The sequence below is a fragment of the Lupinus angustifolius genome, chromosome LG20, assembly GCF_001865875.1.
Source record: "Lupinus angustifolius cultivar Tanjil chromosome LG20, LupAngTanjil_v1.0, whole genome shotgun sequence".
NCBI classification, from domain to species: Eukaryota; Viridiplantae; Streptophyta; class Magnoliopsida; order Fabales; family Fabaceae; genus Lupinus; species Lupinus angustifolius.
The window spans coordinates 19,412,567-19,427,572 of record NC_032028.1 but is presented as its reverse complement, the minus strand read 5'-3'; the positions used below and the strand labels follow the sequence as shown (position 1 = coordinate 19,427,572).

Genomic DNA, 15,006 nt, shown 5'->3' with positions numbered 1-15,006 from the left:
TTGATAGATACACAACACATCAATTACTTCCATAAATTATTGCAAATACAAATCACCAATAGAATAGAATCACCATAGTAGCTTCATTGTTATCATCTGTAATTGTTAAGATGTATATGCCTCTCATATACTATTTTTAGAATAAGTGAGTAAAGTTTGGCTTCTAAGATATTCAAGCTTGGTCATTAAGTTTTTAAAGTTCTTTTTCTACTATAAAAAGGGTAAGAGTTATGACATATTTATCCATCACAAAATCTTCACAGCAACATAGCAAAACACGAGAGTCTTGAGTGTATTTTAGTGAGAATTTTTGTTTCATTTAAAAGAATATTTATGAGAAAAAATATTATTCTTTGTTCACATCATTAAAAGATGATTTGTTGTACTTTCCTTTTTTCATAATAGAACTTTACACTAAGAGATTTTTCCACATTAAATATTATGTGTTATTATCTTGCTCATTTACTCACTTCTTTTTATTCTCAATTAATTTAATCGTATGTTTCCACCTCACGCTCTATCCCAAACACTAATACTATTCTCATTATATTTATAAAACACCAATTCGAATTCAGAAGCCGTTCATAAGTTGTTTCATAAGTCGACACTAAAAAATTTGGTTAGGTGAAATTTTCACCTTAATAATTATTATCATTTAAAAATAACATCTATATCAAGTTAGTAACTCCAAACTCAAATAACCTAAATTCATCTCATGTTACATTCCATATTTTACTTTTATCTTTATCCAAACTTTTTACCATTTGAAGGTTTAATTTTTTTTGAGATAATTGTCTTAATTGGTATATATAAGGTGTGGGTTAGATGCTCAAGATATATTAGCAAAGACTATGATCCAATAAAATGTTAATTATTAATTGAGCATTTGAGATGAGGTGTCCAACACAAATGTTGAATGCATCTCAAAGATGCAAACACCATGATAAGAAAAGATGTCACTATTTCATAAGTAAATATGGGTCAAATTATAATATTTTTCTTGAAATTAATGAGCTTGTTTGTCAAACTCACTAAAACTCTAATTAGAAAATGAAAAAAATTGATAAATTTTCTTTAAACTTTATGTATTTTGTAAATCAACATGAAAGTGCTAACCATGCTAAGATTAGTTAGGCTGCAAAGTCATTTCCTTAATTACTAGTCATAAATCCTATGCATTCTCTCTTCATGCCAAAACATAGTTGCCCATTTCTTCTCAAATAAAAATGTGAAATTGATCATGTATAAAAATATATTAATAAGTAACAATAAATTATCACCCGTGCATTTTTTAAAATTTGATTATCATATTATTATTTAATTTAGAAAACCTTATACATTAATATTACTCTATTTTCTTCATTTAATTGTTAAATTTATTATCATTTTCTTCTCAATCAATTTGTACTTTGATGATAGTTTCTTTCGATTATAGATGTTCGCTAACATAAACTATTACAATATAAGGCTTATTATTATTGTTGTGAGTCTAGTTTGGTTTCCTTTGCTTTGAGAATTATCAAAAAGGATATTCTTCAATTGGAACATGAAAATGTGTCTGAATTGGTAAGAAGGAGGAGATTCTCAAACGTGAAAAATAATCAACTAACTTCAAAAGAATTGAATGAGGAATCATATGAAATGAAAAGTTTTGACCCATTTTTTCTCTCCTTATTATTCGGGACGGACAAGAAAATACAACAAACACTTTCTAGAATTTTTGAACATTAATTTTATACATAAACCAATTTTATCAATAAATAAAATTTAAGAGATAATTAATAAGAAAAATAGTTCATAATATTTATTTGTAGAAGACATAAAATTTATTTGATTTTCCCATTAATAAAAAATTGTAATTGTAATTTCTCATCTTTATTCAATATTCTATCTAGGGGTGAGCATGGGATGAGTTAAACATGTCCCTCAGTTGTTTCTAAATATTGATCGGATAAATTTTTGAACATGAATCCGTCCCTAATTAGGATAGAATGCATACAATAAATGACGAGGCAAGATACTGACGGGTCTAGGTTAGAAAAAGACAAAATGACAAACGTAGATATTTTCCCTCAAATCTTTAAGCATGTACAATCAAAATTATCACAATATCTATATAAACCCGATTAAAACATGCACCCCCATACATCAGTATATAAAGTACAAACTGTAAATTGTATCATTCGAACTAAAAATTATCACAATCATATGATTGAAAATTATAGAAGACATTGAAAATTTCAGAACAATTTAAAGTGTCAAGTGTCAACATAAGCCGAAATCTTGTAAATGATAAGCAACTTCAAAGAAGAAAAACAAACAATGGAGAAGAAAAATAATTAACTCTTAAGCGCCGCAATATCATTCATTCTCGTCGAAATAGTCATTCACGGTCAAGAGATTTACACAATGAAAAAAAAGTTAAGAAATAAAGATAATATGATAAGTGATTTGGATATATAACTATAAGGGACGGGTCGGATGACCCATATATAGACCCAAACATGTCTTTTTTAACAATGAGTCTGTCTCTTTTAATCGGGTCTATCATTTTTTATTTATTTAGACAAGTTAAACTCATCCCTAAGCCATCGGAATGATACAGACCAGACCTGGTATTGCTTTAATTCTATCACCAATTTTCACATTCTCTCAACAAAGAAAAAAAAAATAACAAATAAAAAAGAAAGACAAAGTCAAGAAGGGCCTCCTAGTCATTCTCCACAATTCCACAGACTTATTACCATACATTCACTTTCCCCGCATTGTCGTTTTGACCCGAAACCCATAACAAAACGCGCCACCGTTCTCCGCTCATTTTTCCCGCGATTTCTGAAACCGCCGCCACCATTTCACATTCTCCGATCACCGCAGGTACTCTCTCACCTTCGATATCATGCTCTTCCTCTCAATTTAATTCTCTCGAATCATTGCATCATCGATCATCACATAACTTTTTACATTTTATGCTTATGTTGATCAAATTAGGGTTTTGTTGTTTAATTTTCGATCCGATTGTTCAAATTTCATTTTTATGAACCCGTTAAAAGCTTTTTTTTAATATTAATTGTTTTTTCTTGATGATGTCGATTTGAAGATAGCGTAAAAGGTTCTAGACAATGAGCAACGTATTTGAGGGATATGAACGCCAGTACTGTGACCTTTCTGCGAATCTAACGAAGAAATGTACTACCGCTACCGCTCTTAATGGAGGTAGTTAAACATTGTTGCTTGATCTTAAGTTTTTCTTTTAATTTATTTATGAAACTTCTTCCCTGGTTGATATTTTTTGTCTTTATAACCTGTGTGATTATTTATATATGATTTTATTGTTTCAGTTAATTTTTTAAATTGTTCTGCTTGGAAATTGATGTTAGTTAGTAGGAGGTTTACTAATTATTATAGCTTAGAGGTGAAAATTGGATCTCATATCATACTAAAAGAGATTGGGGCTAGGATTCGAGTGAGGTAGATGAAATAAAAGAGTGATTTGTTTGCTCTATGTGATAGAAAAGTACCACTCAAACTTAAGGGAAAATATGACTACACACTACAATATTCTGAGATGGAATTTTGGGTGGTAAAAACCCAATAAAAAAATAAACTGGATGTTGCATTGAATGAGTGAACATATAGTACATACCAAACAAGAAAGCATAAAAGAGAAAGTTGAGGTGATACCTATTGTTAAAAGATGGTAGAATCTGGCCTTAGGTGGTTCAAGAATGTGTGGGGGAAAACCTATCAAAAACCTAATAAGGAAAGTGGATCAAATGTAGAGTAACTTAATAGGTAAAGGTAGGGAAAGACCAAGAAAAACTATAGGCGAAACCATTAACAAGGATTTAGATGTAAATAGTTTGTCTATGAATATGATTTATTATAGGACATCAAGGTGCCATTTGATCCATGTTGTTGACCTCATCTAATGCGAAAAAACTTGGTTGTTGTTTTGCTTACGTTGTATATAGGTATTTCTTTTGAGTGTAGAATATGTTTTATCCCAATATTTATCATAATCTTAAAGTTTATCTGAGTTCTTTTTCTTCTTAAAAAACATATTATGATTGAAACCTCTTTTTTTATGAGCATTTGGCTAGAATACTCAAATTTTGGATAATGGGCTATCCTATAGCATTAGTTAGGATCCTTCTAGTTATTGGGACAAGGCTTCTCTAGAGGGAGCTTTACTTCAAACTTCGAAGTGAGAAAGTCAAGGTGTATCTACCATTTTAGTGGTTTAAGATCACCATGTACTTTAGATTAAATCAATTGTGGATATACCTTTGCATGCTCAATTTGGAGATAATCGCACTTTAGAGGAGTTCTTTCTAAGCAGTTGGTATTATGGTGTATTATCATATGGACTGAAAAACATTAATGTGTAGCTCCTGACAATAGAAGTTGCCTCCAGAAAATTTCTCTTGATTTTTTCCAAATTGTCCCAGTTTCTACTACTCATTTTATGCAAAAAGAGTATTTGTCTCTATAGAAAGTCCTATAGATTTTAAGATACTCGTGAAAGAATGTCTTAATTCATCTGGAAGTAATAAAGTTTAAGAATGACGAACAGTTGAGTTCTTTCATGAAGAAAGGGGGAAGCATTGAATCTTACTATTTATGTTGGATCAATACTAGTCCATCATGTTTTCTTCATTTGCTGTTCAATCTGCAGAGCAAAAGAAGCAAAAAGTTTCTGAAATAAAGGCTGGAATTGATGAAGCAGAAGCTTTGGTAATTAATTCACTTCCTTCTTTTCTTAAATTAGAAAGCTGGCTTTGTTTCTATGTACTCTAAGATTCTGATATGGTTTTGCTAATGAATTGATAGGTTCGAAAAATGGACCTTGAGGCAAGATCTTTGCAGCCAAACATCAGGGGTGTGCTTCTTGCTAAGTTGCGGGAGTATAAATCAGATCTAAACAATCTTAAAAGTGAAGTTAAGAAAATTGTATCTGGCAACTTAAACCCTTCTGCACGGGATGAGCTGTTGGAATCAGGCATGGCAGATGCCATGACGGTATGATACATTTATTTTAACATCCTTTATTGAAGTTAAATGATGATGGATTATGTTGTGGAAGGAAAATTTTGATCTTCCTTTTTCTTTAGTCATATACTATTTTTTGGTGAAATTTATGGGTTATGCCTTAATGTTCTGTTGCTGATATAGCTTTTCATTTTCAAGTGCTATTAATCCTTCAGCTCCTATTGAAGTATATCTTTTTTTGGTACTACCAAGGGTATCCCTTCACCCTTTTGGGTAAGGAACTAATCCTTTTTGGGGTTCGTGACTGCCTCTCCCAACAAGTGTCGTTCCTAGGAATCGAATCCTTGACCTTTTAGTCATCCTGGGGATCTAGTAGGACCTTACACCACTAGACCAACACCTTGTTGGTATTGAAGTGTATCTACCAAAATAGCACTTGACCATGATTGATCAATAAACAATTTGTCCTTATTTACCTTTGTTTTATGTTTCCATATTTTGAGTATATGTTAACATGGTGTCCTTGACAATCACAACCATTTAGGTGATGCATCCATTTCATTAGGGGTGGACAGACTAATCATCCTGACTGAAACTTTTTTTAAGATCTTTAAAATCCAAGGCAGCATATTTAATGATTTTTTAACTGCAAGTATTGAATTTGAAAACATAAAGGCTTAATTCTTTTTAATTCAAAGTTAAAGGACTGCATAAGTTTATGTATTATTCTATACATCAAGAAGGATATAATACCTTCAAACAGTGAAATAGAAGCAGTCTATTGATGGTAGATGAATTGTAAAGATTATGTTATAGACCAAAATAGTAGACCGTTTGGTGGGCAAATAAAAGATTTATGTCTTTAACCCTTCTGCTTAGTTTTTAGGAGTTTTCTTTTATGTGAGGTGTTTTATCCTCCTCTTGTATCATTATCTATTCTCTTCTAATAATATTTCTTTTTTATCCGAAAAAAGAGATTTATTGTCTCAAAATGGTAGTAGTAATTTTTATGAATTATTTCTTTTGATGGTTTATTTTTTTCATTTCCGAACACTCACATTTCTTGTGTTGGCACCACTAAATCTGATGCCCAACTGCTAATGTGAATACATTAGGCATCAGATGATCAGAGAACAAGATTGATGACATCAACTGATAGGCTGAACAAGACTAGTGACAGAGTTAAGGATAGTAGGAGAACAATGTTGGAAACAGAAGAGCTTGGTGTATCAATTCTTCATGATCTGCATTCGCAACGACAATCTCTGCTGCATGCACATAACACGGTAATATTTTTTCTTTCTTGTTTATTACATGATTATTTGTGATTCTATTAGTAATATTATTAATTTTAATTTCCTGTTACTGTAATTTCAGTTTGAATGCTCTCTGTGACTGAGTTATGCTGGAATTGCTTGTCAATTTCTTATATTTCTTTAAGTTCTTTGTATTTGGCTTTCCTTTAACATTAACTCATTGTTTTCCAAGTTTAAGTGAAAAGATAAATCATTCCTTTCCATGAAAATACATGCAATTTCATACTAATGGTTATAATCCTTGATGCAGCTTCATGGAGTGGATGACAACATAGGCAAGAGCAAGAAAATTTTGACTAACATGTCAAGAAGGATGAACAGGAACAAGTGGATTATTGGTTGCGTTGTTTTGGTCCTGGTTGTCGCCATCATCTTGATTCTGTACTTCAAACTTTCTAAGTAGCCGATGGCAAATATATTCCGGTAATGGTTCATAATCACCACTAAGAAGGATATCTGTCATCCCCACTTTTCCCTTTTTCTTCTGGATATGGTTTGTGAGTGCTGAAATATATGCATTGAGCTGTGCAGCAAAACTAATTTGACACTGTTGGCTTCTTTTCAATGTATGGAGTGTCTTATGCTGACTTTTTCTTGTATGTAATTTTTCTTTTTGATTTCTTCTTGACTAGTTGCATGGATTTAATCTTGATAATGGAATTCTCTATTATGTTCAAATTTGTGTAATCCAATTGAGTAAATACCAATGTTACAATGGTTGATGTAAATGGCATGCTTGTTATCCTGTTTAAAATAAAACCTCAGTTACTCAATACTAGAGATGCTTACATTTGGGATTATAATCTGTTTAGTTTCACTTTATAAACTATTAGATTAAAAACATTGGGATTATAATCTGTTTTGTTTGTGAACTTCAATTTTTTGGTTTTTTCTATTTTACATAGATTGTCCAACATAATTGTGCTGCAACTTTTAACTTATTTTTTAAAAAATAAATAAAAACTACAAACTTTCATCTACACCAAATAAACACCAAGTGTCAAACATTAGCATGAAAAATATGTCTTAACTTGACAAACGTTAAATTTCTCCATGAGCTCAAAACACCTTATCAAGGGCAAAATAAGAGCTAACATTTGTTTTTTGCTTTCTTTCTCATACACAATAACGTGTACATATATAATCACAACCTCATTAGTTTATGATTACAACACTTTCTGAATTTTAAATCCAGTAGTTGCATTTTCTTAACTGAAAATAAAGTGTCTTTATTTTTCAGAGCTTATAAATGCTTCAACACCTAAAGCCTAGAAGGATTCTATAGTTATTTCTCTACACATTAATTAGGCCTAATGGGTCTTTTTCTTTCTTTTCCCACTTGCTACCTCACCAGAACACTAAAGTCCAAGTTGTTCTCTAAAGACATTTGTATCCATTCAAAACATGTGGTGTGGACCACAAAGTGGTACACTTCTTCAGTTCATGTATGATCTACCAAACTTGCAAACTTTAATTTGTCATCAAGGTAAGTAAAGTAATCAATCCATTAACCAATCACTAGTCTTTGAAAAGCAAAGTCTGATTCTGTTACTTAATCTCTATTTGTATCATAATATACTACACATGGTTGAGTTGCAAGGTAGAGAAAAGTGTTCCAAGTCTCTTTAATTAATTTCTCTCTAGTCACTCTCTTTATCTATTATACATTGTGTTAATAACTATCCAAGGTGTATTATTCAAACACAAATACACAGTAAAAGAAACAACCGAAGGTACATATGAAGTTTCACAATAAATATTACTAAATTTGCTTCTATCCCTTTTATATCTATTTTATTAATTAGACGATTTATGAGGTCCTGATGCCATTAGGAATTAAAGAAAATAAAAAGCTTTTAGAACTATATAATGTTCGAATGGAATGGATAAAATGAAACAAGGATAAACCATCCCGAAGGGGTCAAAAGAGAAACCAAATAACTCATTATCATGCATGACAATATTGCTTAAAGGAAAAATTGCTCAAGTTATATTGATTAAACACTATTACCAAAACACTTTCATTAAGCACACTACATTTTGGGGACCAGTTAGTTGTAATCACAAATACCCTTACCAACGGGCGTTGGTTCAAGTGGTACATGCTTGATTCCCCTTAAGCAAGGTTTTGGGTTCGAGTCTTGTGGATGGAAAAATGTTCGTTGGGAGAGTTAGCCCCACATACCTATAGATATTCCCGGCTCAGACATGATTGCATCCAGTGTGAGAATACTTGTGGGAAACCAAAAAAAAAAAGAAAAGAATAATGTATCTCCTTATACAAGGAGATAATTTATCGACTCTAGCCAGTAAAACTATGACATGTGTGCTATTTTGTTTATTTTTTAAAATATTTTTATAGAAGATGATGAAACATGACACATGTCATGATTTCACTAGCAGGAGGAGGAGATAACTTATCTCCTTATACAAGGAGATACTCCATTCCCAAAAAAAAAAAAAAAAACTCTATAACTGGTTATGTATCCGTGAGTTGCATTTTGTGATTAACTCATACACTACATAAATTTTTTCTCAATATATTTCCTTAAAACATGTAAACTTAAACGATTGTGTGATTTTTATGTTAAACCAGTAAATTTTCATCAAAATTGTATCTAGCTTAGTGCATATTAGATTCAAAAAACATTTTGCCCACCATGTTTTACATTTACGCATACCCTGCTTAAAACTATTTCTTAGGTGCGGCCTAATAATGTTGCATAGGGAATGCTACTTTTCAATTTTCTAAATCTCCTTAGTTGCAACATCCATATACTCCAAACTACCATGTTGAGACCTGCAATTTCCTGAACGATTTTGTTAAAAAAGTTCAAAAAGTTGAACACTAAAAAAAGATAAGATTCTAATTAATGTTACTGTGTAGTTGTTTTTATAGATGAGTGTAAAAAATTAATCTCCAGCTTTCAACTTCATGGAATACTCACATTGAAACAAATCTCAGCAAAAAAAATTCGTCCAGAGAATTGTTTTTGTTTTAATATTAGGTAAAATGCATGGGAGAACATAAAAAAGTTCTAAATGGAAGTCTCATTGGTTCATTATGACATTGAAATTAGACAGCAGATTGTCCAACTTTTATGCTCAACATAACATTGAGTGATCAAAATTCAATTGATTCAGCAGACAGACAGACATGATAACAAAAAGGAACAAATTAACCAATAAAAATAGAAAAATGATAGGATAGGTGAACTAGTAGGCCTATATGGCTTCCAGGGCCTGCAGAATATCAGCTTTCAAATCTTCAAAGTCTTCAATTCCAAAGCTGAATCGAACCAAGTTGTCATGAATCCCATACTTTGCCCTTTCTGACTGTGGAAGATCCCTGTTGCACGATACATAATACGAGTCATGTTTTACAAATCCTAGAAATAACCTCTCCACTTTTAAGGATAAGGCTATGTATTAATACCCTCCCCGAGCTCCACTAAGTGGGAGTCTCGTGCAACGAGCCACTCTTTTGGGAGGGTGAGATTAGCGCAACGTTAAGGTTGTTGCTTAGTGACCATAAAGTCACGAGTTCAAATCCTGGAAACATCCTCTTCAATTACGGGGGGAAGGCTGCATATATATACCCTTCCCAGACCCCACTAAGTGAGAGCCTAAACCATCCAAGTTGCAACAATTTTTATTGTCCCATTGGGTTTTTGGTTACCGATAAAAGAACAAGAGTGAGAGAGAGAGAAATTTGTTAACTTTTAGTTGTACAGAGAACAGTGCTCAAATATAATTTACACCACAAATCAAATAGGGCCCATGAAAGATGCTTGCACCATAGTGTCACATTCAAGTAGAGGACCATATCCCATGATGAGTCGTGGGTAGTGCTAAATCATGCATATGACAAGGAGTTCAAGCAATTACCAGTAAGACATGATAGCAGGTTGATCCACAATGCTCTCACAGCCACCAAAAGATGGAGCAATATATGGGATTTTCAGAGAATCAATAAATTTTGCAGTAGTTGCCAGGTCTCCATCAATCTGAATGTGTGATTAGCATTATTTATCAAAAGTGGTTAAATAATAAATGATGGCAAAAGCAACAACCACATATTGGAATAGCAAAACCAACCTCAAAACTGACAACACCACCAAAACCAGTCATCTGCCTCTTGGCAAGCTCGTGCTCGGGGTGATTTGGCAAGCCTGGATAATAGACGTGTTTCACCTAGAAATAAATATCACACGGTTAAACACAGTTTACATGAGATGCAGAAACAAAAATTTCATTTTAAAACCCTTCATACAATAGAATTAGCATCATTATTCAATTTGTAAAATGTTAAAATGGCACATTGGTGTGTAGAGTAGTAGTAATACATACTGTTAAGACAATACACATAAAAGGAAAGAAAGATACACATACTAAGTAATCATATATATGCATAAAGGGAGAGAGAGACATACACACACACACAAACACATATATAAGAAAGTAGGGAGAGGATATAAAGAAATTGTTTATATTGATCTCATGGTACCTTAGGATGTGCCTCTAAAACTTTGGCCATCCTCAATCCTGTAGAATTCTGCTGCTGTACACGAAGTGCAAGTGTCTTCATGCCTCTAATGATTAGGTATGCAGCATTCTGTTCAGTGAAAACAGTTTGCAATGTCAGCATGACAATCAATTAAATATAGCAAACAAGGCAAGGGCACAGCCCTGTAAAATGACTTACCGGGTTAAGAGTACCACCCAAAACATGATGCAATTTACGCACTTCTGCAACCAACGTAAGTGAACCACTTATGGTACCAGCAATGACCTGAAAGAGGAAATTAAAAGTTCCTTGATGTTTAATTATGAGTGACTTATGACTGCAATCTAGATTGTATTACGTTTCCTTAAAGTTTAAACAAGGTTTTATAATGTGGGGACTGGCTTACATCATTATGTCCAGCAATGTACTTTGTTGCAGAGTGCACCACAAGATCAGCTCCAAGGGCAAGGGCCTTCTGGTTCATAGGTGTGGCAAATGTACTATCAATGCAGACCTTAGCCCCATATTTGTGACAGAGATCTGAAACCACCTTGATGTCAACACATCGGAGGAATGGATTCGTAGGAGACTCAGTGAAGAACAGAGAAACCTGCAGACACATACAAACATCAGAACTCAACATTATCCATTAATCATAAAGAAATCATAGAGAAACTCCATATAAAGAAACCAATTACTCTCTTGAACACTGACATTGTTCTGTTTCAGTGCAGCTTCCAAGGCATCAACATCAGCAGGATCAATTATGGTGGCCTTCTCAGCAAAGTGAAAATTTATAATTAGTTTATAACCATTAATGATTATACACATCTATGAAAACAGCAAGTAGAAATTTAAAATGAAGGAAAAGATAACACATAGGATATCTCTTCAAATAAGAAAAGTCATAGCAGCCAGAAGAAATAAGCAAATCACATACAGTGATTCCCATCTTAGGAAGAATGGTTTCAATGAAAATCCTAGTCTTCCTATAGCAATCAGTGGTGGTTACAATATGTCCACCAGCCGGAACCAGCGCCATCAACAGGACTGTGCTAGCACACATCCCAGATGCCAGAATCAGAGTTGACTCAGCCCCCTCCAGGTCACTGGTTAAGATCAAAAAACAATAAATAAATTTTTTTATTCAATGCTCATCCAGTCATAACCATGAAAACTTCAAAGGATCAGAATCAAATCAGACACAAACCTTATCTTGTCCTCCAGAACCTGAGTAGTTGGGTTTCCATAGCGCCCATATTCATAACTAAATTGGCGTTGCTCCTGAAAAAAAAAAAGAAAATGAATTAGCTCAAATACCAATTACATGGAATAACCCATCAATGTAGTCCTTAATTATAAACATCACTCATAATAGTCCCTGAAACTGCATTATGTCAATCAAATTGGTCCATATTTGAAGATCAATTTGACTGAACAACCGGGACTAATATCACGGATGCTTACAATTTCAAAGACTGACAGTAAGTTCTCTACTGAAGTCGGAGACTAATATAGCCAACGCTTGCAATCTCGAGGTCCAAAACAACGATTTGCTTCATATATAATAGTAAATCACACACACATACACATATATATATGAGGATAGATCCGATTACACCCAAGTTAAGTTATAATGCTCAAAAGAAGAGAGTACCTTGAAATCAATGAGATCAGCAGTTTTCTTAAAGAAATAGGCTGAAGTATTGACCACAGGAGTGGTAATTGCATCAGTTACAATGCCCCGTCCTAATCTTTCACCTGCATATACCAAAATCATAAAATCCAATAATTAGTTAACAATAATAACCTAATATGAGTATTAAGAAACATAATTAAGGAATTCTAGTATAAACCAAATTAATTACTATAATTAACAAAGGTTCAACACAAAATAACTCCATTTAAAATAATAATAATATATATTCAATAATAATTTCATAAACCATTAGATCTGACTAATCCGAATTCAAATCGAGCAAAAAAAACACAAAACAAAGATTTTCTTATATAATTATAGAAAGAACAAAAACCCTAATATTCGAAATAAAAATTAAATGTTTGAAACATTGAGAAGTACCGGCATGAATGGTGATGCTTGCATCGGACTTCAAAAACGAAGAATAAGAAAGTTGATCGACGGAACCGTTAACATGTACAGCCCCATTTCCATTTCCACCCTCATCAGAGACAACAACCACAACATCGTTGTCGATCTCAGCCGGGGCGACGGAGAGGGGTGGGATGGCGGCGTCAACAGCAGAAGCAGCTGCCGGAGACGTCGCCGGAGAGCCGGTAACGGAGGCGTCGTTGTTAGACCACGAAGCGGCGACGATTTGCGCGACGCCGATGTTGCTGCAGTTGCGGCGGGCCTTGGTGCTGAGCTGGCGGTGGAAGTTAGGAGGGAAACGGAAGATGAGAGAGGAGAGAGAGTAAAACGACGTCGTAGTGGGGGAAACGTTGTTAGGGCGACGAAGGTTCTCGAATCTTGGAGAAGCAGAGAAATCTGGATCTGAACGGCACTCGAAAGAAGAAGATGACGTCATAAAAAGCTTGTTACAAATTGAAGAGGCCATTGTGATTTTCTTTTTGTTTTCTCCCTCACTCACACTCTCCTTTAATTTTGAAGGAATGAATGAATGATTCAGTATCTAGTGTACTTATAAGTGTAGTTGGTTCATATCTCAACACATCTTCTCTCATATCATTTGTATACTTAACAATTATATTTTTTATTTAAATAAAAAAATTTCTTTAAACAAGATCAGGGTTCGATTCATATGAAACACACCCTAAAGCAGTCCTTAGGCATAGAATAAATAAATATCATTGATATTACCAAATAAAGATTAGGTCTCTTTCTATTTAGAGTGGACTTAATGTTATATTGGTTTTGTTAATGAGCAATTATGATATATACTTATTACAAAATTTTGCACAAATCTTCTTTTATAAATTATATATGTTACTCGTAAATTAATAATTAATGAAAAAATTAAGGTTATGTGAGAATTTATTATTGTATAAATAAATATGATGAGATATGATTTTCTTTTATTAATTAATTGGAAACCAACTTGCTTAGATAATATTATTAAATAATAGGTATAGCTAGGGAGGAGGAGCACTAGTTGTTTGACCAAGTGCACGCGGGTTTAGGTTTTTTAGGATTTTGTTAGGCGCCGACATGGTTGTAGCCTTATCATCATTAGGGTTTTCTTTATGCCTTACCACTAATTTTTACTCAATACATTATATAAGTTAAAAAATAATTGGAGTTATATATACCTTTCTTTACATATTATATAAACAAAAAAACAAAGAAATTTCTACTATCTTATTTTACATGTAACATTTTTTTAATTTCTACAATAAAATTATATAATCCTAGTAATATTTCACTAACACATTAATCACATCTCTTACTTTTCAAATAAGAAATTAATTCTTTTTAAGTCATATGATTATCTCTTTTAACAAGTGTTATTTTCAAAAATTGGAATTTTAATATTTTAATCATTCTCAAATGTAGTATATATAATTAGGTAGCAGTTGAACATAAATGATTATAGATAACTTTAATGAATCAAATTAATTTGTTACCAAAAGAAATCATGCAACCAACTGTAAAACATTAAAAAAAATTAAGAACTAAAACAAATTTAGAAGTGTACAATATTATTTTTTATTTTTTTGGTTTCCCACAGGTATCCTTGTACCGGAGACAATCCTGTTCGAGCTAGGAACATCCACAGGTACGTGGGGCTAACTCTCTCAACATGCATTTTTTCCATCCATAAGACTCGAATCCATTTTATTTATTAAGTTCAAAAACATATTTAATGACCGTGGCTTAACTCGTAGATCAGTACATTTTGTTCCTCCACGGTAAGAACTATAGAGTATCCAGTGAAAGTATAATCGATTTTGTTTTCCATATGATGAATCATATTTTCTGTACAAAACTTTATATTAATACTAAAAGTGTATAGAGTTAAACTCTAACTTTAATACATAAACTAAAAATGAAAACTCACTTTAATCCTTCAAATATTTTTAGTATAGCAATTTGATTCTTAAAAAAAAAACAGTATCCAATATTCACGAACGTAAGTCAAAATAGTTTTTATTAAGTATTATAAAATATATTAAAATAATTAATTTGATGCAAATTTAATATTTTTGAGGATTTAT

General features: G+C 32.6%; 2 protein-coding genes across 2 annotated transcripts; one reads left to right on the top strand and one right to left on the bottom strand.

Annotated features, from left to right (window-relative positions):
• LOC109336013 (vesicle transport v-SNARE 13) lies at positions 2,736 to 6,976 on the top strand. The gene is made up of 6 exons (XM_019572337.1): positions 2,736 to 2,874; positions 3,098 to 3,213; positions 4,676 to 4,734; positions 4,831 to 5,019; positions 6,105 to 6,275; positions 6,556 to 6,976. Exons 2-6 carry the CDS (start codon positions 3,120 to 3,122, stop codon positions 6,706 to 6,708), a joined length of 666 nt encoding a protein of 221 aa, XP_019427882.1. The 5' UTR covers positions 2,736 to 2,874; positions 3,098 to 3,119; the 3' UTR covers positions 6,709 to 6,976.
• LOC109336012 (cystathionine gamma-synthase 1, chloroplastic) lies at positions 9,336 to 13,448 on the bottom strand. Its single transcript, XM_019572336.1, has 11 exons — positions 12,893 to 13,448; positions 12,470 to 12,573; positions 12,023 to 12,096; positions 11,753 to 11,921; positions 11,527 to 11,586; positions 11,219 to 11,422; positions 11,011 to 11,097; positions 10,813 to 10,920; positions 10,404 to 10,499; positions 10,194 to 10,312; positions 9,336 to 9,654 (listed from the first exon to the last, which is right to left on the bottom strand). Exons 1-11 carry the CDS (start codon positions 13,386 to 13,388, stop codon positions 9,531 to 9,533), a joined length of 1,641 nt encoding a protein of 546 aa, XP_019427881.1. The 5' UTR covers positions 13,389 to 13,448; the 3' UTR covers positions 9,336 to 9,530.